The sequence below is a fragment of the Anabas testudineus genome, chromosome 17 (assembly GCF_900324465.2).
Source record: "Anabas testudineus chromosome 17, fAnaTes1.2, whole genome shotgun sequence".
In the NCBI taxonomy this organism is placed as follows: domain Eukaryota; kingdom Metazoa; phylum Chordata; class Actinopteri; order Anabantiformes; family Anabantidae; genus Anabas; species Anabas testudineus.
In genome coordinates, this window is record NC_046626.1 from 11,746,984 (window position 1) to 11,768,580 (window position 21,597).

The window sequence follows — 21,597 nt, forward strand, 5'->3', positions numbered from 1 at the left end:
AAAAAAGCATGAAATACAAGTTCCTAAATATGTACTTAACAGTGTTTTATCACTTCTAAACACTGGACATGTCAAAGTGGAGATAAACTCATTGTATTAGTCTTTTTCTTGCCATGTCTCCAAAGATCTGTCTCAGTAGGAGTCTTTCAAGACCGTGGACAGTGTAAGAAACGACACTTGGAGTGGAAATCACAGGAACAACAAAGGGGACATTTCACTATGTATTGTTCATCGCGGTCCTTTTTTTATTCATTTGTAGCTGTAGGAGCTGATGGTGCAGAGGCACAACAGTGTCTGTGATTCTCACCGGGAACACTGCCATTGTGTCTAAAGATGCAGACACAAGCTTTCAGCCTCTTGGTGAATTAGCATGGGACCCCATTCTCCTGCTAGTGTAGGTTATATGCACACATTTTACAGGCAGATTTCTGTTAATAAAAACTGTATTAGTCATATGTTTGGGTAAAGACCAACAAAATTCAATGAAGGGGGTAAATGCATTTGTAATACTGAAAGTATGACGATGTGAAAGTTGTCATATTGACAAAAAAAGTCTGACAGCGGCAGCTTTATTACCTAGGAGCCCACAGTCATGACTGAGCATGTTATTTGTGCCTGTGTTATTTAAAAAACTCTAACATAAAAAAAGCTCAAGTTATAAAACCCATTTGTCAAGTCCTCAACTAGGCCTATATAAGGAGTGAGTGGATTACTCATTTCACACCTCACAAATGCCTACGACGTGCTAAGAGATCTTGGAGAGAGAGTGCACACAAATGGTTCACAATTGCAGAGTAAGAACTAATATCTTGAAGACAGCCTCGGGTGGGTGGCTAGTGGGATCCTTGTGTGAAATGTGACTTTTGTGAAGACAATGCTGGACAAACAGAATTTGAAAAACAAGTTGTATGTTGAAAAGATATTTATTGAGAATGTTAAAACGGGGCAAATGAGATGAGGTAGCGAACTAATAAACATAAATACAAAGTTTAAAAATCCTAAATAACAAATAATTTATACATAACTAACAATGCATCTCCAGAGGGACAGCTATACAGCCTAGTCATACTAAACAATTAAATATTTACATATGCATTCATCCCCTTAATTGGAAAGCCCACACACTTCCAAAGGAAGACTTTAAAGGTCAACGGTCACCGGACAACTGATTTGCTTATTAATTATTAAATACATTTTAGTTCTTTGTAGTTTCAGAATAGTTTTGCAAAGAGCTTCTCTTGAGAGGTCTGGAAGTTGTCATCTCCACAGATGTTTTGTGGTGTAACTGAGGCCTTGTCCCACACAACATCCTAACACACAGCGTTAAACCATCTACTGTACATCTTCTACCAGGGCCTCCACATTAACTTGGAGTAAGTCAGAGAGGGCAGCACATCCTGACTGTCAGTCTCTTCAAATGAAGAAACGTGGCTTTGATCAGAGTCTGTCTCCTCCAGGTCAGAGCAGAGATCATCCGTGGAGCTGGAGGACGGAGCTGGAGACACCAGGCCCGGGTAGATGCCCTCAGACGGGGACCAAGTGTGGTCACTGTCCGCCACGGTGTCCAGCAGCATCACCCGCAGGCGGTCCTCGTCGTTCAGAGGCATGCTCTCCAGGAGGTGGTTCAACAGCTCCGCTGCCACCGTCGGGTCGATCCCCGGGCTGCTGGACACGAAAGTGTGCACGTCGTGCATGCACTGGATGTAACCGGCGGCGAACCGCTCGCAGGCCTCCCGGCTCGCAGCGTCCACCTCTGGGGGAGACAGGAAGCCAAAGAGCCGTTAGCGTAAGGCGGAGTGACGTCACCGCACCGCTCCGCTCTGATTGGCTGTGCCGCGGCGGAGGACACACGCGCACCTGTGTCCGCGGGACAGTTGATTAGAATATTAATCCGCCAACCGTCAGACATTAATTAGCGGGGTGGCGTCTGAGAACTATATTGTTTGGCGGAACAACTACTTTTAAGTAATATTACACTTTGATAAATAATCTGTGGTTCAGTGCAACATTATTAAACATGTGTTTAACGCAGTACTTCACAGTAGACATCAACATGAATAGTTTACCCTGCTCCCGATGTTGCAGGATGCTCTCCACTCGTTTCACTGTCATCTCCAGCACTTCGGCATTCTCCATCTTTGGTTGTAACGTTACCTGCAGCGGGGGAACAGACGGAGTGAGCAGCAGCACACGGCCGACACAAGCTGGCTGAGTTAAAACATGTCAGATTGAATCTTTGAGACTGGAAATGTGTGCATGCGGTCTTACGTCTGTGTCCGAGATGAGCACTCTGAGCTCCTGTATACTTTCATTGATGCGAGCCCGTCTCTTCTTCTCGACCAGAGGTTTCCTCATCTGCCACAACAGTAAGGACAATGGAGTGGGTCCGTCTCCAGCCAAGTGAAAGCAGGAATGTTGACATTAAATGCTCGGGCCCTTACCTTCCTGTCAGATGGGATCCCACTGCAGTTATCACCTCTGTCTGTCCCGTCGGCGTTGTGGCGGATGGGGGCCATGTTGTGGAAGTTTTAGCCGAAGGCACTGCCAGGAGGAGCCCAGAGAGAGAGAGAGAGAGATCCAAAGATCCGTTACAACGCGTCAATGGGACAGATGGCCGGGCGATCCCAGCGGCCAACAAAGCTCCTGGGGAGGCTGTCCTCGTTAAAGCGGCTCCGAGGGGGCATGTCCGAGGTTTATATGACTGTTCATTTACATGTGAATAAGTAAACGGGCCGGGACAGCAAGGCGCAACGAGGGCGCGCAACGCTCGCACCCGTCAGCCACCAGGGGTGGGGGTTAGATCCTAAGGATGTAATTAATCAGATTGAAGTTCTGTTAAAACGGGATATAATAAAGCAAATAGGCTGGATTACAACACACATGTTAGGATAAAATAAAACATATAGTCTAGTTTTATTATTTTAGCATATTTAGCATAATAAAAATATGCATCCTAGTAATAATGATGCTCAAGCACTTGCTCATGAATGTTCACATTGCTAAAGGACTTTTAAAAGAGGCCTCATCACCATATAGCTGCCAGTTCTCACGTTGCATCATTAGTCAGCCAGGCCTATTTCATGCTTGATTGTGAGTCATCAGTCTACCTATGGGGAATAGGCTAATGCTCCACTCACTCAGTAAGGAAAACTAATGTGAACTAAATGGTGTGAGCCATTTGTCAGGCACATAACTCTCATGTGTGAAGAGTGCAAGGAGCCTGTAACCTCCAGAAATGGACACACAGCTTGAGGCAGTGCTGGGTCTTCTGTAACAAATGTAGATCTATGAATTTAAAAAGGGTCCCTGACATGTTTCTATTACATATTCTAGTGTAAATCATAATTATACATTTTAAGATTGTTTTTATTGTTGTAACATCACCTTAAATTTCCAATATCGTCTGCACTAGGCTCATTATGTGACTTATGTGAGTATTAAAGCATATTGACACACTGGCATGGCTATTGTGTCCACAAGATTAGCATGTGTTGTTTAATTAACTTTTTTTTTTTTTTTTTGCAGCAGTTCATGTAGTTTGGTTTGATTGCAGTGATTTCCACTAAAAAGTTGTACTGTTTATAATGTGGCTTCTAGGAATTAGGGCCTTAGGTTGGTCATTGGGTTTAGTATGTGTAGTTGATGAAAAAATAATTACATCTGATCTAATATAAATTCTTAAATCTGTAAATTATCATACAATCTTACTGAGTAACCATAGGTAGTGACCAATTTTAGAAATGTTGCTTGCTTTGAGGTTAATTTACATGTAGGTTTATATGATACTAAATACTCGTATTATAATACTACGTATTATAACTGTGCATTAAATACACAATCCAAAGCACACACAGTAAATTGTACATCACTCTATGCATTACATGTATTGGCGAGGCCATGAATAACTGAACCTTATTATTATTATTCAAATTATTATCAGTAGTAGTAGTAGTGACCCACTCCCAGTTTAATTGTAGTCTAAAAGCTAGTTGACAGTTTGCAACATCCCTACATTTCCGGATGATAGTGTTAGGAACATGGTTGAGAAAAGGAGATGCAGCTTTAAATAAAATACGGAAAGCACTTCCATATCTGGCACTGGCTTTCACAATAAAGGCACGGTATAAAATAGTATCAATAAACTAAATAGAAAATAATCGTTTGTCATCTTTCAGAGCTTTAGGCATTCAAGTATATGTATCGGTACAAAGGAAGCCCACCTACTGTGTAATTTATCTTAAATTTAAACGCTTTAGCCGGACGTGTACTCTTATTTTGACAACGGCGAGGCGAGTTTTCCTTGAGACCCACACAGTGCTTGTTCGTCAGAGAAGACGCTCTTCTGAGGTCACTGAGCCCCGGGGGCGAGACCGGTCTGCCGCTATAAAATCTCCCCGGCTCGGTGGATGAAACCAGCGCACTGAATAAGAAACGACACAAAGCAAATATACACTGAACAGACACTGAACATGGTGAAGATCACTTTCCAGACAGTTTCGGCGCAGAAGCCTGATAAAGAGAGCGATGGAGAGAAGATCACTATACCTCAGGCTCACGTGAGTTTGCACACTTTGTCTTCCTTTGTTTCATGTAGGATTTGTCTTGTGTCTCAGCAGAGCATCACTAGCATATAGTTTGTTTTTAATAGGCTGGATTTGTTGGCTAAGTCGTGTGATTTGTGCATTTTTTCATCATCATTGAACTTTATACGGGCAGTACATCATATTTTAAAAACAATGGATTGCAAAAACATTCAGTTCATGCTTACAATGATGCATGTTGTTATTATTATTATTTTCTGACTAATGCAGCTGAATGGTTGCAAAATCCCACCATATATATTGTATACTTTTCAGTTATTATCTTGTTTTTTGCTGATGCAGTTATAGCATTACAACTAAAGCTCTCTGAGTTATACTGTAATAACAACAGGGGAATAGAGCCAACAGTGCAGTTCATCCCTGCCTGGGGATGTTGACATTACGTCACCTTGTGTTGCCACCATGAGGACACACTGCAGATGGGAGACCTGTGTGTGCTCCCTCAGCAGAATATCTGTACTCTTAAGTGGCTCCTAAAGTTATTATATGCAAACGTGTATGTGTATATAGGTATACGTTGTGTAGCAACTTATTATTATTATTAATATTATTATTTGGTGATTCTGATTGAAATTAGATGGGGTCATCTCAGCATATGCGTCAAAAGTTGTTATACCATGTGAAACCTACAGGCGGCGCCTCAGAGCACTTAACTACATGAAACTGGTAATTCAGGATTATTAGGTTTTTATACGTAGTTTTACACAAACAAAGTCAATCAAAAGTTCAATGTAACTGTTGGTTTAGGTCTTCATTTATGCCGTGAATAGGATTTAGAGGAAAGACTAAGTAGATGTGACTTTATAGGACCAGGTGGTGCAGAGAGGAGGTGAACATCTCATTGTATTTTAGTGGCTCCCTGTCAAACACTGGGCTTAAACAGTGTTGCTACATTATAAACCAACTATTATAAACAACTTTACTGATAAAAGTCTTGAGGTTGAATGGATTACACCTGACGTAACTATTCAAGAAGTCAGGCTTGTCACAAAGTCCATCTTTTCTTAGCCCTTTTTCTGGAATACCTCCCAGGGGTTTAACATGATTAGATATGTGGCACACAATGGATGTGCGCCTCTTTGAGCCTCATCTTTTCCCCCTAGCACACTGTACACAAAAAATATCACTTGATGACGCATCCATCACGTCTGCAAATACATTTTTTTACTTATTCTTTACGTCAATAGAAGTAAGACACATGATTTCAAAAGCTGTGTGGATTCTGATTGGCTGCGACCGTAGGCTGGGCGTCAGAGCCAATGTGTGTAGATCTATTAATATGCTCGCCTCTGCTGAGGGACTCCTGCTCCACGCAGTTCTCGTTTCGACTCCCACCGAGGGTGCTAGAGAACAAACTGCAAATATGGAGTATGGAAGTAGGCCTCCAAGAATAGACCCAGACGGCCACGTGCCAGTATCTTCGTCAGAGCCTGGCACAATCCGTTCTCCGTGCTTCCACTCTCCTTAGCAACAGTAGTAGGGAGAGGCAGCCGGTTGACTGAGAGACTGTGGGTGGGCATCTGGCATGCCTCATTCCTGTCCATCCTACGTCTACTAGATATCCTCGCCTGATTAATAATCTGGCAACTGCCTCTTTTCAGAATTAGCTCTGTTACAATTTAGACTTTGTATAGGAAATCATGGCAGTGTGAGAGGACTTTATATCCACTGATAATTGATTATGGGACTGGTTAAGATTAATTTCAAGTGGACTACTATGCTGTATTACCAACATAACTAACTTTAGAGTTAGATTTACAAAATGCACATCATATTTTAGCTATTTAAAACATCAATCTAATATTAAATGAGTGAGAAAATAAAATGATTCCCTTTGACTGCTTTAAAAATAAAGATGTACATTGGTTGTTGAAAATCTTGAACCATTCTCATATAATTCTCATTACAGGGGCAGGTGGTTCTTCCTGTCAGGACCAAAAAGCCTTTTCCAACTGGTCTGTGCTGCCTCACCTTTGGCCTGGTGGTCTTCATGTCGGGACTAGTGCTGGCCTCCATCTACATCTATCGCTACTATTTTATACCTCAGGTCAGTCCCTTCTACCCCTGCTCGTTTTAATTTGGCATCAATACAGAACATTAATGGCTGTCAATGTTCCCCAAAGTCACATGCTAACTCAGCTCCGTTGCGTCCCATTAGCAGACTCCAGAAGACAGCTTGTTCCACTGCAGGGTTATCTTTGAGGACTCGGTGTACGCTCCTCTGAGAGGGAGGCAAGAACTGGAGGAGAACGTTGGCATCTATCTTGAAGAGAACTACGAACAGATCAGTGTACCTGTACCACATTTTGGTGGCAGCGACCCTGCTGATATTATCCACGACTTTCAAAGGGTAGGTAAACTCATTTGTGGGTTCTCTGGTTTCCTACAAGGGCATTGTCGTGTTAAAGCGTTTCATTATGACTGAACTTTGAACTTTTATTGGTATTTTTCTACAGGGCCTCACCGCTTATCATGACATTGCACTGGACAAATGCTACATCACAGAGCTGAATACGACCTTGGTGATGCCTCCACGTAGCTTGTGGGAGCTGCTTGTCAATGTCAAGGTGAGCCACTCACTTACTCACTCCATTCGCTGCGAATGTCTCTGGTGAAGCTGTTGTAAAAGCTTTGTTAGAAATAAATGGCTGTCTGAGTGAGTGAAGCACAGCATGTTCCCATCATGCAGTCTGCAGTGTTCCTCCCACACTGATCCACCAAGTGATTCATGTGTGTTTCTCTGCCACAGAGGGGGACGTACCTTCCTCAGACTTACATCGTCCAGGAGGAGATGATGGTCACAGGGAGGGTGAGGAACATGAGGCAGCTGGGCCCATTCATCCACAGGCTCTGCTATGGGAAAGAAACTTACCGCCTCAGGCGCCGCAACCAGCACCGACGTAAGTTCACATACCCAGTTCCCTTTCTCATGTAGTCAGGCGATATAAAATGCTAAGTAATGGATGATGAGCGCTGGTCACTTCCGCTATTTTCTCAACCTATTTCACACCGACTCTTGTGAGATGTTGACTCATGTGATATGTACTAGCTTACTGGGATGTCTCTGTACTCAGGACTCCATTGAGTCAGAACCAACCCAGTGATCAGTTTTAGAGTGTAGGAGCAAACTAAGAGTGAGTGACCATGCAAAAAAAACGAATACAACCACAACCAAATAGGGGCTTCCTAGTAAACAGTTCAGACAAACTGTATACGTGTGTACGTGTGCACCCGCGCAAGTGTCTGTGTGTGTGTGTGTGTGTGTGTGTGTGTGTGTGTGTGGGCACTGCCTGGGAACTTCCTGCTACGTGAGTCACTTGTAGTGCCGTGGACACATCCACACACTGTGGAGGTGGTAGTGATGCACATGAGTGATATCTCTTTCATTGCTGGCTTTGATTGGCATGAGGCCTTTAGAAATGATGCAACAAACTTCCCCTTAGTGCATATATGGATGTGATTTGAGGGAATCACTACTGCTGATTCAAAATGCATGATGTTGGCATGGTAGCAGTAGAAGTCATATGAGCACTGCAAATCTCCACTTTCAGTACTGAACAGATTTTCTAAACGTGTTTTCTCTTCTCTTCCAGGTATTGAGAGGCGTGAGACAAAGAAGTGCCACAGCATTCGTCACTTCGAGAACACTTTTGTGGTTGAGACTGTCATTTGCGACAAGGTCTAAATCTGAGGCGGAAATCACAGCCATCCAACTCTGAAGCCAATTTCAAACCATACCTCTTGAATTGTTTCGGCTTATAATTGCACTTTAAGATCAAGTATTTGTCCAATAGTTTCAGTTTTAATGTTTGTTTTTTTGTCTCCAGTTGGAAATGCTCTTTTATTGTTCCTGTATGTATTTTTTATATTTGGATTCTGTTATACATGTGTTTGGATATATCTGTAGCATGTCCTGTTGTGCAAAAGCGGTTAATGTGGTCAGTCTATTACATTTTCATCAGAAGACCTAATTTAATTCAATTTTAGATTTGTCCTTATTGTTTTCTATTAACCCAGTGCACTATTTGTGATGGGAAGGATACTTGGAAGCTTTTTGCACTGTGCAGTCACATAATACTTGTTTCTTGGTTGTTATTTTATTTCGTTTGAATGTCAGAAAATGGCAAACATACCTCATGTAGTTTAGATGTTTCATTGCTGGTTTATATCATTAATGAATGGTGTACATAACTTTGATTTTTCCTAAGCAATATATAATGTAAATTGATTTTCTTCTGGATTTCATATTGTTACATGCATAGATTTTTATCTGAAATCGACACGTTTTGTGTTTTGTCTCTTAATTTAATTTGGTATCACACTTTCCTACTCCTTGGATATTAAATGGCTTTAGACTGTAATTAGTAGCAGTGCTTTAGATGGACAGAAGGAACCAAAGTCTGCAGTCAGTGATGCTTAGTATTAAGGATATATGAAATAGTTAAAGTATAGATCACTTACTGTAGATGATATGAAAGGTAAACTCAGTTTGTCTTGCTCTTCCTCTCTTTACATGGATTTGCCTGTTGTCTTTAGCTCTTGCCACGCTACCTTGGCATCATTATCTATACAATATTGATTAGTCCCGACTTAAAAAGTGTGGGTTGTCTTTCTAATGTACAACCTGGAGCAAACCAGTCTCTGTTGAGACAGACCTGTGATAATGTGTTCATATTTCATTGTCTTGGACACTTTATTTTGCTGTATAGTCAAATCTTCTTGTAATATCTTGCTGCTTTAAGAATAAACTATCAAACTTTTTCTTGTCTTTTAGGTGTTCATTTGTAACAGACGAAGTAGAGCTTACACATCACAAATCAATACATCATGGGTTACAATAAGTGGTGATTGTGCCAATACTACTCAAACAAAGCCTTTAGAAAGGGAAACAAAGACTTCCCCACAGCCTGTACAGACACAATGTAAATGTGACAAAGACATGGCTTCAGTTCAGGTTGTTTTGAACATCCTGTGCACATATTTTAATGTGTTTATCAGTGGTTTGTAACAAACAGAAAACTGCTGGTACACATGATACATATCACAAGATGAATCTCTTGTGGTTATATTTCACTTTATGTTGGAAGAGGAAGAAGTTTGGGTAGAGCTAATGTATTTCTTCTGTCATTCTTCAAGGACCCTGAGTACTAATATTAACTTAACATGTACATTTTAGAACAGATATAATGCAGCATAGAAGTAAAGCGTATTGTGTAAAAATACAAACAACAAAATCTTCATCATCTTTCTTTCACAGGCATTGTTCTGTTCTGTTCTTCATTTTATATTCGTACTATAGTACTTTGAACTTTAGCTGTCTTCAGACCACGAATGACCAAAAAAAGAGCAGGCCAGTTTACCACAAACACAAAAACAAATTAAATAAAAAGGAACCATCCTAATAGAAACAGAAATTAAAATAGCAAATGGAATTGGGTGCAGACAAATATGACTGAAACTCCAGTAAGCGGAGGCTAGTGCAAAATCAAAGTATCAAGACACAAAAATGCAAAAAAGTAAACCAAAACCATAGTTTCACATTTTGACTTTTAAAGTAAACTTTTCACAGACAACAAATCAACGTACTTCGTGTAAAGCTTTCCATTTTAGTTTTGCTTTGACTGCACTCGCATAAATCACATCGCCGTTCTAATAACAAAACAGTCCGATCCAGGCCGACTGTCATAAACAGCTGGTCTCTCATAATTTCACACAGCCTTAATGCACACTAATTTACATGTATTATGTTATTAAAAGGAAAAGGTTCGAATGAAAGGTATATATCAAAAAATATATTTACATGTCTCATGACCAAAAGCGTGTTAAAAGAAGTTGAGTAAAAAAAGGTTGGGTTGTATTAATCAAACTCTCAGCTGGCTCATACCTCATGACTCATTTCATCATTTACAGTATATAATTAATAGAAATCTATTCAGCATACATGGATATCGTTCATGTTTGTATTAATACAGATTCACCTAAACTTTACAAAAGTACCTAATATTTATTGGTTAAATTTATTTCTTATGCTATATTTACAATTCTGTATGAATGAATGATTCTTTATAGTTCTTGTTGTGCGACAAATGAGTTCTATTACTTGAATCGGTCGCACTTTGCAAAAAAACTAAATCAAGAAAATCTCAGTGAATAAAACAGTAAGAATTTCTTTAGCTACTCACTAAACACATTTATTTATATAAATTAATTACAGTCTTTGATTTACTAATTCTAATATATTAACTGAATTAGTAATTCATATTTGAATGAGTGCTTCATTTTCATGTATTTGCTTTCTTCAGATTTATTATTAACTTGTTTTTATCACCTATATTTTATATATGAGAGATGCTACATAAATAAAACTTTTCATTATCATAACTTTATATTATAAAATTTTGTTAATTAAACCAAAAACAGCAAAAGTAAAATTTGCACTCTATAAATTTGACCTTTACAATTCTGTCTTATGTCTTGCTACTTTAAAATGAATCATTCCTCACAACACTTTCTCATAATAGTCACTGTGTACTAGAACTGGGTTGCTACAGAAAGCTTTGAGCCCTCTCTCCGACTTGTCCCTTAATTTAGTCTAGAAACATGTCACACTGTAGCTAGTATGTGAATTTTTGCTGCCTACATTTTAGGTATTGGTGCTCTTTGAGGTTATAGAGGGTGTATCAGCTTCCTGTCACTGGACTGAATCATGTATCCTTCCTTGTCAGATAAACAACATTTGAGCCTCACTGTCAGCTTAGTGCTGAGATTGTACTCTTACACACTTTATTGCCGTTATTTGTCTTAGTGCATGCTACACTTGTCAGGTTCTTGAAAGAATATTGGCTCTTGTTAAGTTTTGTTGCCGTTCTAAACCCTAAGAAGCCAGATCTTTACTACCAGCTGCCTTCTGAGGATAAATTATATTTTAACTTGAATGGTCTTTGCCCCACGTTCAGACCTCTGAACTGCTGAAGGTGGCTCTTCTTTGTAATGACAGTCTGAAGGTTTGTTTGGTGCTCCTCACCTCATGAGCGATGAAGTAGTAGAACAGACCATCCAGACAGCAGGTAACGTTGGACAGACACAAAGCTACCTGAATGAATAGGCTGATCCTGGTCCTGCTGGTGCAGTCCTGAATAACTCCTTGGTGCACCTGGATTTGGACATGAAGTAGAGAAAAACATAAGTTGGCCATTGTCCCTACAACATCTTACAATAACACCAGCGGTAACACAAGAGTCTGAACCATGCTGTAGTTTTGCATATACTTATCAGGTGTTTTTGAAGAAGGTTTCCCATACTGTACATCTGCTGTTACATGTGGTTATATTTGTCATACTATGTTGTAATAGAGAGAATTTATGCCGCATTGCACTGTAGCACCTGTGCCTGTATACCACTGAGGTCATGGAGATATCTGATTAAACAACCTTTTATTATTATACAATTAGAATAATATATATTATTATTATTATTATGTGTTGCTTTCAATTTTAGTTTAAACTCATGTTATTAAATGTATGTCTGATTCTCTTTTTTATTTATGTGAAATGCCATATTTAATATATATATAAAAGTTTAGAATTACTATTAACTATCCTCTTGCTGTCTTTGATTTCATGCATATGAACAACAAAATAAGACTTTGATTCAAAAATCTAGACATTGCTTAATATATTTTATGGTCATTTATTTCTTAAACTATCGTGAACAAGAAGTACTTAAAGCGGTGAATTTAACCATCCAGCTATGTTGCCATAACAGGATAAACTGTGAATCATGTGATGACCACAAACTCTTGAACAGCCACTAAATGGCCTGTTAGGCAACACTTTAACTTGCTTCACTCTTTTCTCTTTTTAGTTTACTTTAAATGAAGTTGTGTTTTTTTTTTCTCACCAGGAACTGCAGAAGGATTGCCAGGTGGCTTGGGGTGAACGGCACCAGGAAGGCGCCCAGGCTGCTGTAAATGATCTTCACGCATGCTCGGCTATTGGGGCTGCGCTGGCCAGACTGCTGAAGCACCCAAATGGTGTTCACCGAGCAGTAAATCACCACCAATGCAGGTAGTAGGAACCCAAACACCTGCACAAAGATGATCACCACAGGGTTCCAGCCGTCCTTTGAAAAAACGTGGAAGCAGTGAAATTGTGACTGCCCATCTCTCCTGAAGCGGTAGGTGGTTGAAGAAATCGTCACCAGCACCAGCATCCAAACCCCCATGCAGGTCCCCAGAGCTGCTTTGGGTGAACGCATCTGCTTGGCTTTAAAGGGATGACAGATAGCCACCCAACGATCCACAGCTATACACATGATGGTGTAGATGCTGCCATATATCCCCACAAAATACAGACTTTCCAAAATTGAACAAAGGGTTTGCAGCTCGGCAGGCCAGAGGTGATTAGTGGCGTGCATTTTGAAGGGAAGAGGGAAGAGTAGGAGCAGGTCCATGAGAGCCAGGCTGCTCATATAGATAGTTGACTCAGTCCATTTTCGTAGAAAGATGCAGAACACCAGCAGCGCCACAACATTGAGAATCAGACCAAAAAGGAATATGGGTATGTAGATGATCAGCTCCAGATACTTCATCAGGTTGTCCACCTCTTCAAATGAACAGTTGCTTGTCATGATGCCACTGTGGGAAATTAGTTTGATTTGATGTCAGCAACTCTGTCATGATTTCAAAGCCAACTTTAGGTTGTGAGAACATTTATGAAAGCAATGTTTATTTCCTGTCAGAACTCCGTTCCCACACCAACAGGTATGTAAGATTCATTCCTGTACTGAGCCACTTAAAAACTCTCTGTCGTGTGGGCACATGAGCTGTGAACCTGTTTTTTCTCCTTTCTGAATTGAAGGCCTCAAACAACAACATTGCATATGTTGTATATATTAGTTGAATAATTACTGTGCGTTTAAATAAGAAGTAATATTACAGGTACAAGTACACTGATAAATTATTCATACCTTTGCTGTAAGTGGAAACTACCTAGACTTTGAAGGAAACAGCGTGATCTTGTTCAGATCAGATACCTGAAGCAACCGAGCTGTGTTTTCAGTTTCAAAATATAATATCACTTGGCTGGTTTTCAATGCACCTGTGTTTAATGAAACACTAAGAAGATATTGCATAAGAGTCTGAGTGTTTAGTAGTTGAAACATAATGCAGTACAGAGAGTCAGGTCTCACTACGTGCAAATATCACAAGTACATCTGTACTATCAGCCCTGTGGCTGTGAGCTAGATTGTCAAAAACACTCTAGCAGACGTACTGCATGTTAAAAATTGACACGTGGCAGACTTGTGTACTGTAAATACATCGTACATTGACTATGGAGTTGCCTTGTTGCCGTTGTCAAGCTAAAGGCTCTTTTTAATTAGGCCTGATTTTCCTATTGCTTTATACGTCCTTCATTTTTCTTTCAAATTGCGTATTTACAATCAACACCTAGCTTGCAATTTAAGTGTCTTAATAAAATAGCTGTTGTAGATGTTTGACTCATCACCAACATTTAGCTGCTACACTAGAAGTCTCAAAGAGTAGATCTGTTGTAGAGTGGAGAACGTAGTCATGTCCTTACCTCCTGAATGTCTCTTAAGTTGATTGTTCAGTTTGTCTGCCAGACTGTCTGTACAGTGCCAGACACAGTTCTGCTTTCTTTACCTTTGTTGTTTCATCACCACTTCCTGAGTCATGCCACACATAATGCATGTGTGTTCCAATGTGCATTAGAGCCGTTTCAAATCTAAGCAGAGGTGAACTTGCCCAGACAGCTTTGCCCGTATACAACTAATTACTCATGTAAGCTCTTTAAAGATACTTTCATGCACCATCACTGCAGACTGCTAAAACAATTTTATTTGCAAATGTGAAGAAATTGTATGGAAGTGATACCCACAATGGGTTTTAAGTGTGAAGAGATATTAGACTGCATAACAAATGGAGTGGAAACTTTTTCTTGTTAATTCAGATATTTAAACAAATGTCATTGCATCATTAGATACAAGAGGTTTTTTGACATTTCATAAATAAAAAAGTGTTAAATGATTAGTGATTAAAAACACAATAGACGATTATTAACAGGCCTTATCATTATGTCTGGAGCAGGTTCAGTGTTTACACCTTGTTTATTTAGCATGTTAGCCTTTGCTGTCTAGCACATAGTACAGCAGAGGCACACAGAAAGCGATTTGCTTATTAATAACAGTACTGGAGGACTAAACAATGATGGCACTAACTGTGATCACACTAATGCGTATGGCCAATTTCACAAGTGTGCACTCAAGAGTTGTGATGACATTTCACTAACAATGTCAGACTCACGTCTCTGTCTGGACGCACTGATAAGCAGACCAACATGTCTATATCTAACACCATGCCTAAAAAATAAAAATTAAAAAAACTTAACAGCTTGAAGATCAAAGAGACAGAAGCAGAAATGTTGAACAGTGTACGACCTACTAAAACTGAGGAAACTGCAGTATTGGTTAATAGTACCAGACCGTCAGGATTATTTCTGTAGGTGTGTGCCTGTGTGTGTCCTCAGACCAGAGTTTCCATCACACTAAACAACTTGAAAAACACGAGTCTTGAGTGTTCACTGCTAAATTTAGTGTTTAGATGGTGGTGCGATAACATGGCCTCACTTTCATTTTCAGCATGCTCAGGAATATTTGGTGAAAGTAATCTCTTGATGCCTGAAGAAAGCACCATGCACCTTTACATCCTTGTGTATATTGACTTCTTATTTTTCACGTCACAGATAAGTTTCATTGGCAGCTCATCAAAATCGAAATCATGCAGCGATGAGTAATTACGCCTAACGCCGCTGATATTGTGATGTCTAAACTGGTGCTGGTAATAGCATTAGGAAATTTTCCTTCCTGTCCTTCTGTCAAAAAGACCGAAAGCGTTCATTCTTTCAAGTGTGTGAGAAACTGCAGTTGAAGATTTTGTCTGTGATTATGTTTGAGGGTTTCCTGGTTTCAGGTGCTGAGATGACTTAACTGTATTTAAAGTGTGAGAAGATGTTGTTGCTGCATTTAATCTGGGACATATAACAGTTGGAAGTCAGCAGTAGCGTATTGTCAAATCAGGATAAACCAGGAATGTTTATTGTATTGTTTATTTAATATAAGATTGTATTGTACAGGCCACTTATTGTATAAAATTAGTGTAATTCAATAAGGTGTTGCTTTCATTTTTGGGAAAAACTTTTTTTTTTTTATGTAAATGTGAGTGAAACTGACATCCACACTGCCACCTACTGTTGTGAAAGTCAGTGATTTCTCTTAAACAGGTTCAATCCTTCACATATTTTACCTTATTTAAGTAAATTTTAACAGAACAGCAATATTAGAACATGTTGGCATGAAAACATCTTGACACAAAGACAAACCTAAATGGTCATAATCATTAAAAAAGACCTCCATAAACATAACTATTTACCCTGTTTACTCAGTGGTCATGTGTTAAAAAAACGATTTGGCATGTGATCTATTAGATCCATTTATTCAACTTAAATTTCAGAATAGGAATCAAATAGCAGAACAACACACACTTACGTGCACACACGCATTTATCCACCACTCTAAATTCATGTTTGCTCTGCAGGTACAACAAACAACCCAGCTGGCTTGTTTACATTAGTTGGAGAAACCATATTAAGAAGGTTTTTATTCTTATTTTGACTCTACAAATGTTTGTAAATGGTGCAGTACAAACTTCAAAACCTGTACACACTAACCCTTACTCCAAGGAAATATTTAAGAAATGATTTTGGCACACGTAAAAATCACTGTGAAACACCCACATGTAGGCACAAAAATCTCGGCGTTCAAAACTTAGAGCAAGTAAGATTTAGAAAAAATAGTAAAAGGCTGCACTGGGAGAACCAGCCAGTTTCTAACATTATATGTTACAAGAGGACATGTTGAGCAACAGTACAGGTGCGTTCAAATCTGTAGTCAAGGGACCTGCCGCAATGTTCAGCAGCTACAGCAAAGCAAAAGGCACAAGTCATCTTTAAAAGATGAGGGAAGTTCAAAGATTGAGATGAGGCAGAAGATAAACACTGACATACTAACATTCAAGATGTACAAACCACACACACGCACGCACGATCTCACACACACGCACACAGGACGGGATGCATACACTCTAGGAAGCGGTGAACTTCCTGAGCGTGATGACGATGAGGGCGAGGAGGACAGACGCTCCGAGGAAGACGGCTATAACGATGGCTGTGATGGCCCCCGGCCCCAGGAGCCCTGCACACACACAAACACACATTTGTGTAGTTTTATTAATCAGAGCAGGTTACAAAGAGGTAGTTGTGTGTAGTAGATCAGTATGTAAGTGTCTCATTTACCCTCCTCTATGATGCCCGGGTAGGGTGTGGGATGGTCGTAGTCAGGGGTGACGAACTGTCGAATCGTCACGTCCTGGTAAGGTCTTTTGGTGATGACGTCACTGGGTGGTTCTCCAGACATGGTGTCAGGGTTGTCTCTGGTTGTTAAGGCAGAATCTAGGACTGTCTCTGCAGAACAAGAAACACTCTACTTACTGCTGGGCATGCCGCGCAGCATCGGCTCACTGTTTTGTTAAGGCTGTGTTGCACTGGAAAGCGTGCGGCTTTGCTAATGGCTCTGTTTGATTTGCCTTTTGGACACTGAGGCCTTGGGGATGGAAGGCGGCGCACGTGGCTCCGTCTGTAACGGCTCTAAGCATAAGGACGTCTTTGTTGGAGATGAACATTTTGTCCGTTAAAGCTACAGGTAGCTGCTTGTCATGTTTCTCCTGACCCTAACGGTTAAACCCAGCCTGTTTTCTGCAGAAAAAACCCCAACAACCTTCAACCAGTGTTCAGTTGATTACATTAAAACAGGCAGCAGCAGAGGAAGTGACTGGTTCGCTGTGCACGAAGGTTTAGTTTGAGTCTAACTCTTTGCTCTTTCTTCTTCTATCAATTGTCTGTTCTCTTTCCTTTTTCCATAGCTTGTCCTCTGACGTTCCTTCCATGTGAGCATGAAGTCACGCTGAGACTTTTCTCACCTCTACAACAGCTGGAGAAACACGAAGGTGTCTCGGCCACATTTCTGTGCTTCTAACACAGCAATGGCTCAGTGGCAGAGTCTAAACCTTAAACTAAGCATGATGTCTCTCTACTGACTGACGAGACGTTCAGATTTACATTTGAAATCAGTGTAGGAGGAATAAGGGGAAAACGTGATCTCAATCTCTCCTGAAAATAAAAAAGCGAACTCTTCACTCACAAGCCCACCCATTCACACACTCACTGAGTCATATATTCCTCAACTCTACTCATACCAACAAAACCCTAATCCAAACATCTTTACACTGAGCTTATTTAACGCTTCATATTTACTTTGTAGCCAGGTACGCCCTCAGTAAACTGCTTCAGACTCAAACTTTTTTTTTTTAATCTGCCATTATCTCTGCTCTTTATCGATAAAGCAGAAAACAGGACGCGACACACAAACCAACGCTGCAATCTCAGTCGCGTTTACTGTCACTGTTATCTTCTAAATGTTCATATGTACTTCTGATATATTTTGATGCTGCAGTGTTGACTGTCAGTCGCGTTCCTGTCCCGTAGCTGGCCGAGGGTCTGGAGGCGTGGGCCCCAGGCCAGCTCAGCCATCAATGAAGCCTTCAGCCGAGGGCACAAAAGGCAGCTTGTGCGGTCACGCAGGGCAGAGAGCTGCAACCAGTAACAACTGGTCAGGCCCAAACCAGGCAGCGGCTGGGCACTGGATGTAAAACAAACTTGTTTATGAAATAGTCCGTGTGTGTAAAAGGCTGTGGCTCCTGGACAGTCTGATTTAATAAGAAGGCAAAAATAATAACGTAATCACGATTTCTGTTTGTGTTTGTTTTCACAAAGAAGCTAATGTTTAGAAACTTACACAGAAGAAATCTCTAAAATTCGTATAATTTAAAACTAATAATTTTATCAAAGCAGAAAGCAATTAGAATGATTATTTTTACCTATTTTTTTATTTATATTTAGAGTTAGCTACTTTGAATGCTAATTTGCTATTTTTTCATTTGCTTTAGCCAAATTATTATATATATATATATAGAGTGCCATTTGTGTATATATATATATATATATATATATATATATATATATATATATATATATATATATATATATATATATATATATATATATATATTTTTTTTTTTTATAATTATATCTAGATATGTATTTATCTGTACTTCCTAAAGAGGGAGTACAGATAAATAAAATGCTTTGTTTTCCCTTAAATAAAATAAGAAAAAACTACAGCTCCCTAGTTATTCTGAATTTAGTAAAAGCTGATATTATGCCAAATTGTAATTCTATATAGTTTATCTAAAACAATTATCTAAATATACAAGTTAAAATTAAATCCTTATTTATTTATTTTTAGTTTAGTGAGAGTTTAGTTGAAGTCATTTGTTTAAATTAGCTGATCTTCCACGCTGCTCTGCTCTAGGTCGCACTCTTTAAAGACATAACTCCAGACGTCAATCAAAAACTCAAAACAGCTCTGGCACACTGTAAGGAAGGCTTATTCCAGACACTAAAAACACAGAGTGCCATTTGTTTGTACCTCCTCAGTCAGGATTTCACACGAGCCAGAGAGATGACAAAGCACGCAGACAGTCGTGTGTGAAGAGCAACCTGGCCAGGCCTTGAAACTGTGACCAGCACAGCCAAAACACGGCACCGGTGGCGTCCGTGTCCTTGATTCACCGTGTTTTAACTTCCACAGCTGATGTGGAAAAATATTTGACAGATCAGTTAGATTGGGATTTTATGGAGTTTGTCGTGAAGAACTGGTTTCGTTGTCCCGTTACAAAATTAGTGCTGAACAAGGCTAGTTAGAGAGTCACGTATCGGAGTGAGTAATGATCACACTCTAAGGCTTAAACTTCACGTCGGTTTGTCTCCCACAGTGAGTCAGTCTGTATGTCACGATGGTTCAGTCACGCTGTGGATTGTGTTACAGTCAAGGCTGGTGGCACAGTTTGAAAACAACTAATACATAAAGCGATCAAGCCATTCACTGCAGATAAGATCAGCCAGACAGACAGACAAACTTCACCAAAGTTTGCAGAAAAATCTTAAACGTAGATAAATGTAAAGAGAGTTCTGAGTCACCCAGTCACCAGTCATGTTTGGGCCCTAAAATTGTACAATCGAAAGCGAGAAGAGCATGGAAGATATCTTTAGAAAGGTGTGGGTACGACATATAGCACCTCACTGTTAGTTTTTGGGTCACAGTAGACTATGTGTCTCATTTAAAAGGTGGTTGTTCACAGCTGTGCTCTTCTTTTTCACAGGAAAGGGAGGACATCCTCGACTCTGTCCATCCACCAAAGCCCCACTGCCCTCCTGAACTTTCCTCTGCCCCGGACCTTAGAGCTGCCCCATCATGTCCTGAGCTTCTTTTTGTTGTTCAATTCAGAGAAGAGAAAGAGAGAAATGCAGAGAGCATAGGGTACCATAATTCAGAGTGAAAGAAAGATCAGTGTGGTAACCGACTGAGTCGTAAATAGCACTAATGAACTAGACACAAATCTGACACACAAACACACACACACACACACACACACTGAGGGATCCGGTACTCAAAACTATACTTCACTAATACTACAGAGAATCACTTCAGCTTATGGCTCAAGTCAGAGGGCAGCAAGGTTTCAGTTTCATATGAAAATCAGGCATAATGAAAGCAACTGAGTCATCCTGTTTGTCAAAGAGCAGCTTTCACAGCGCTGAGAGTTTCAACAACTGCATCATTTACATCAGGCTGCAGACTCACGCTGCCGGGCCTGAGTGTGTGTGTGTGTGTGTGTGTGTGTGTGTGGGAAAAGAGAGGAAAAAATGGACACGTATACACAAATCTCTGATTAGACACAGGTAAACATACTCCTACTGAATGAGATAATCAAACAACCGTAAGCATTTAGAATATAATTAAAAGTACCAACTCCAAGCTGTGCACATTACAGAACTGTGAGGTTGCAAACATAAATAAATTCATGTTATTTTTCTGTCGTGGGCAGTCAACGTTTCAGTTTCATGGGTTGCAGCTAGATGTTTTCTTTAAATCACCCTGTGGTTTTGCATTCTTTATCTCACATTTGTGGGAAACGTCTACCATAATTATTTCTAGAAAAAGCAAGGAGCGTTGCATTCTTATCACTCGACCACAAATGAAATGCAAATACCAGACTAGACGAGTGGTTTACCTGTGTGTACAAAGGCTACCAAGAGACCTAGGAGCACCAGGAGGAGGCCTCTGCAGATACTGCTGCTGCAAAGCATGGTGGCTGCGAAGGATGAGCGTGTCCAAAACTCCTCAAGCAGCGACTTCAAATGAGTGACCCTGGCAGGGGAGCAGGAGAAGAAGAGGGAGCACAGGAGGGAGAAAGGTAGGCAGCTGAGGGGTCAGAGAAGAGGTGGGGCGAGGTGCGCACAGGACTGTCTGGACAGTGTGGACTTTGTGAGCATCGCAGGGTCCACCCACTCCACCAAACTGTCTTGGCTACGTAGCTGGGTGTGAGGGGTAAACATTTGGTAGTCGCTGACCTCGGCCAGGTCACATCACAAAGGCTGCTGTGCTTAGCTGAACATTTTACACCGTTGCTCTGGAGGAGGTAATCTAGCCTCAGATTCATCGCCCAGATTGGAAAACGGCTGTGATGGAGGAATTATTAAGACCTATTAGGAAAGTACCAATATCTCAGTTTGACAACAGTAATTTACACACAGATTACAATACAAAGTGAGATCTTCTAGAAGTAATTTCATACTTTAGGAAGTTGTTGCGTTATTGTTGCTATGCTTCAACTAATTGAGCAGGATTGTAAGGGGGCACTAAAAGATGATCGAAGGGCAACAATTCTTAAAATGTTGTTGGTCTAGTGCTGCAAATTAGGCGGAATTGAATAAAATTAAAATAATTTTAGTTGACACAG

The 21,597-nt window shown here is 40.2% G+C and overlaps 4 protein-coding genes across 4 annotated transcripts; 1 reads left to right on the plus strand and 3 right to left on the minus strand.

The window, feature by feature from the left end:
• Positions 1-918: 918 nt before the first annotated feature.
• Positions 919-3,429, minus strand: hes6 (hes family bHLH transcription factor 6). The gene is made up of 4 exons (XM_026373821.1): positions 2,442-3,429; positions 2,269-2,355; positions 2,067-2,154; positions 919-1,753 (listed from the first exon to the last, which is right to left on the minus strand). The coding sequence occupies exons 1-4, from the start codon at positions 2,514-2,516 to the stop codon at positions 1,347-1,349; spliced, it is 657 nt and encodes a 218-aa protein (XP_026229606.1). The 5' UTR covers positions 2,517-3,429; the 3' UTR covers positions 919-1,346.
• A 912-nt stretch (positions 3,430-4,341) lies between these two features.
• On the plus strand, positions 4,342-9,362 carry itm2cb (integral membrane protein 2Cb). The gene is made up of 6 exons (XM_026375016.1): positions 4,342-4,556; positions 6,511-6,648; positions 6,760-6,951; positions 7,058-7,168; positions 7,351-7,501; positions 8,195-9,362. Exons 1-6 carry the CDS (start codon positions 4,470-4,472, stop codon positions 8,284-8,286), a joined length of 771 nt encoding a protein of 256 aa, XP_026230801.1. The 5' UTR covers positions 4,342-4,469; the 3' UTR covers positions 8,287-9,362.
• A 183-nt stretch (positions 9,363-9,545) lies between these two features.
• On the minus strand, positions 9,546-14,292 carry LOC113172165 (G-protein coupled receptor 55). The gene is made up of 3 exons (XM_026375015.1): positions 14,183-14,292; positions 12,501-13,236; positions 9,546-11,754 (listed from the first exon to the last, which is right to left on the minus strand). Exons 2-3 carry the CDS (start codon positions 13,227-13,229, stop codon positions 11,554-11,556), a joined length of 930 nt encoding a protein of 309 aa, XP_026230800.1. The 5' UTR covers positions 13,230-13,236; positions 14,183-14,292; the 3' UTR covers positions 9,546-11,553.
• Positions 14,293-15,449: 1,157 nt separating this feature from the next.
• snorc (secondary ossification center associated regulator of chondrocyte maturation) lies at positions 15,450-21,269 on the minus strand. The gene is made up of 3 exons (XM_026375017.1): positions 20,869-21,269; positions 16,973-17,140; positions 15,450-16,871 (listed from the first exon to the last, which is right to left on the minus strand). The coding sequence occupies exons 1-3, from the start codon at positions 20,942-20,944 to the stop codon at positions 16,762-16,764; spliced, it is 354 nt and encodes a 117-aa protein (XP_026230802.1). The 5' UTR covers positions 20,945-21,269; the 3' UTR covers positions 15,450-16,761.
• Between the last annotated feature and the right edge of the window lie 328 nt (positions 21,270-21,597).

What these genes read in the sequence shown, in the direction of transcription:
- hes6 (XM_026373821.1), bottom strand. Translation starts at nt 2,516, where the DNA reads ATGGCCCCCATCCGCCACAACGCCGACGGGACAGACAGAGGTGATAAC. An exon ending in TGCTCATCTCGGACACAGAC is followed by an intron (nt 2,155 to 2,268) that starts GTAAGACCGCAT and finishes CCCCCGCTGCAG; the next exon opens with GTAACGTTACAACCAAAGAT. An exon ending in CCTGCAACATCGGGAGCAGG is followed by an intron (nt 1,754 to 2,066) that starts GTAAACTATTCA and finishes TGTCTCCCCCAG; the next exon opens with AGGTGGACGCTGCGAGCCGG.
- snorc (XM_026375017.1), bottom strand. Translation starts at nt 20,944, where the DNA reads ATGCTTTGCAGCAGCAGTATCTGCAGAGGCCTCCTCCTGGTGCTCCTA. An exon ending in GGTAGCCTTTGTACACACAG is followed by an intron (nt 17,141 to 20,868) that starts GTAAACCACTCG and finishes CTTGTTCTGCAG; the next exon opens with AGACAGTCCTAGATTCTGCC. An exon ending in CCCGGGCATCATAGAGGAGG is followed by an intron (nt 16,872 to 16,972) that starts GTAAATGAGACA and finishes GTGTGTGTGCAG; the next exon opens with GGCTCCTGGGGCCGGGGGCC.
- LOC113172165 (XM_026375015.1), bottom strand. Translation starts at nt 13,229, where the DNA reads ATGACAAGCAACTGTTCATTTGAAGAGGTGGACAACCTGATGAAGTAT. An exon ending in CAATCCTTCTGCAGTTCCTG is followed by an intron (nt 11,755 to 12,500) that starts GTGAGAAAAAAA and finishes GTCCAAATCCAG; the next exon opens with GTGCACCAAGGAGTTATTCA.
- itm2cb (XM_026375016.1), top strand. Translation starts at nt 4,470, where the DNA reads ATGGTGAAGATCACTTTCCAGACAGTTTCGGCGCAGAAGCCTGATAAA. An exon ending in TCACTATACCTCAGGCTCAC is followed by an intron (nt 4,557 to 6,510) that starts GTGAGTTTGCAC and finishes TTCTCATTACAG; the next exon opens with GGGCAGGTGGTTCTTCCTGT. An exon ending in GCGCCGCAACCAGCACCGAC is followed by an intron (nt 7,502 to 8,194) that starts GTAAGTTCACAT and finishes CTTCTCTTCCAG; the next exon opens with GTATTGAGAGGCGTGAGACA.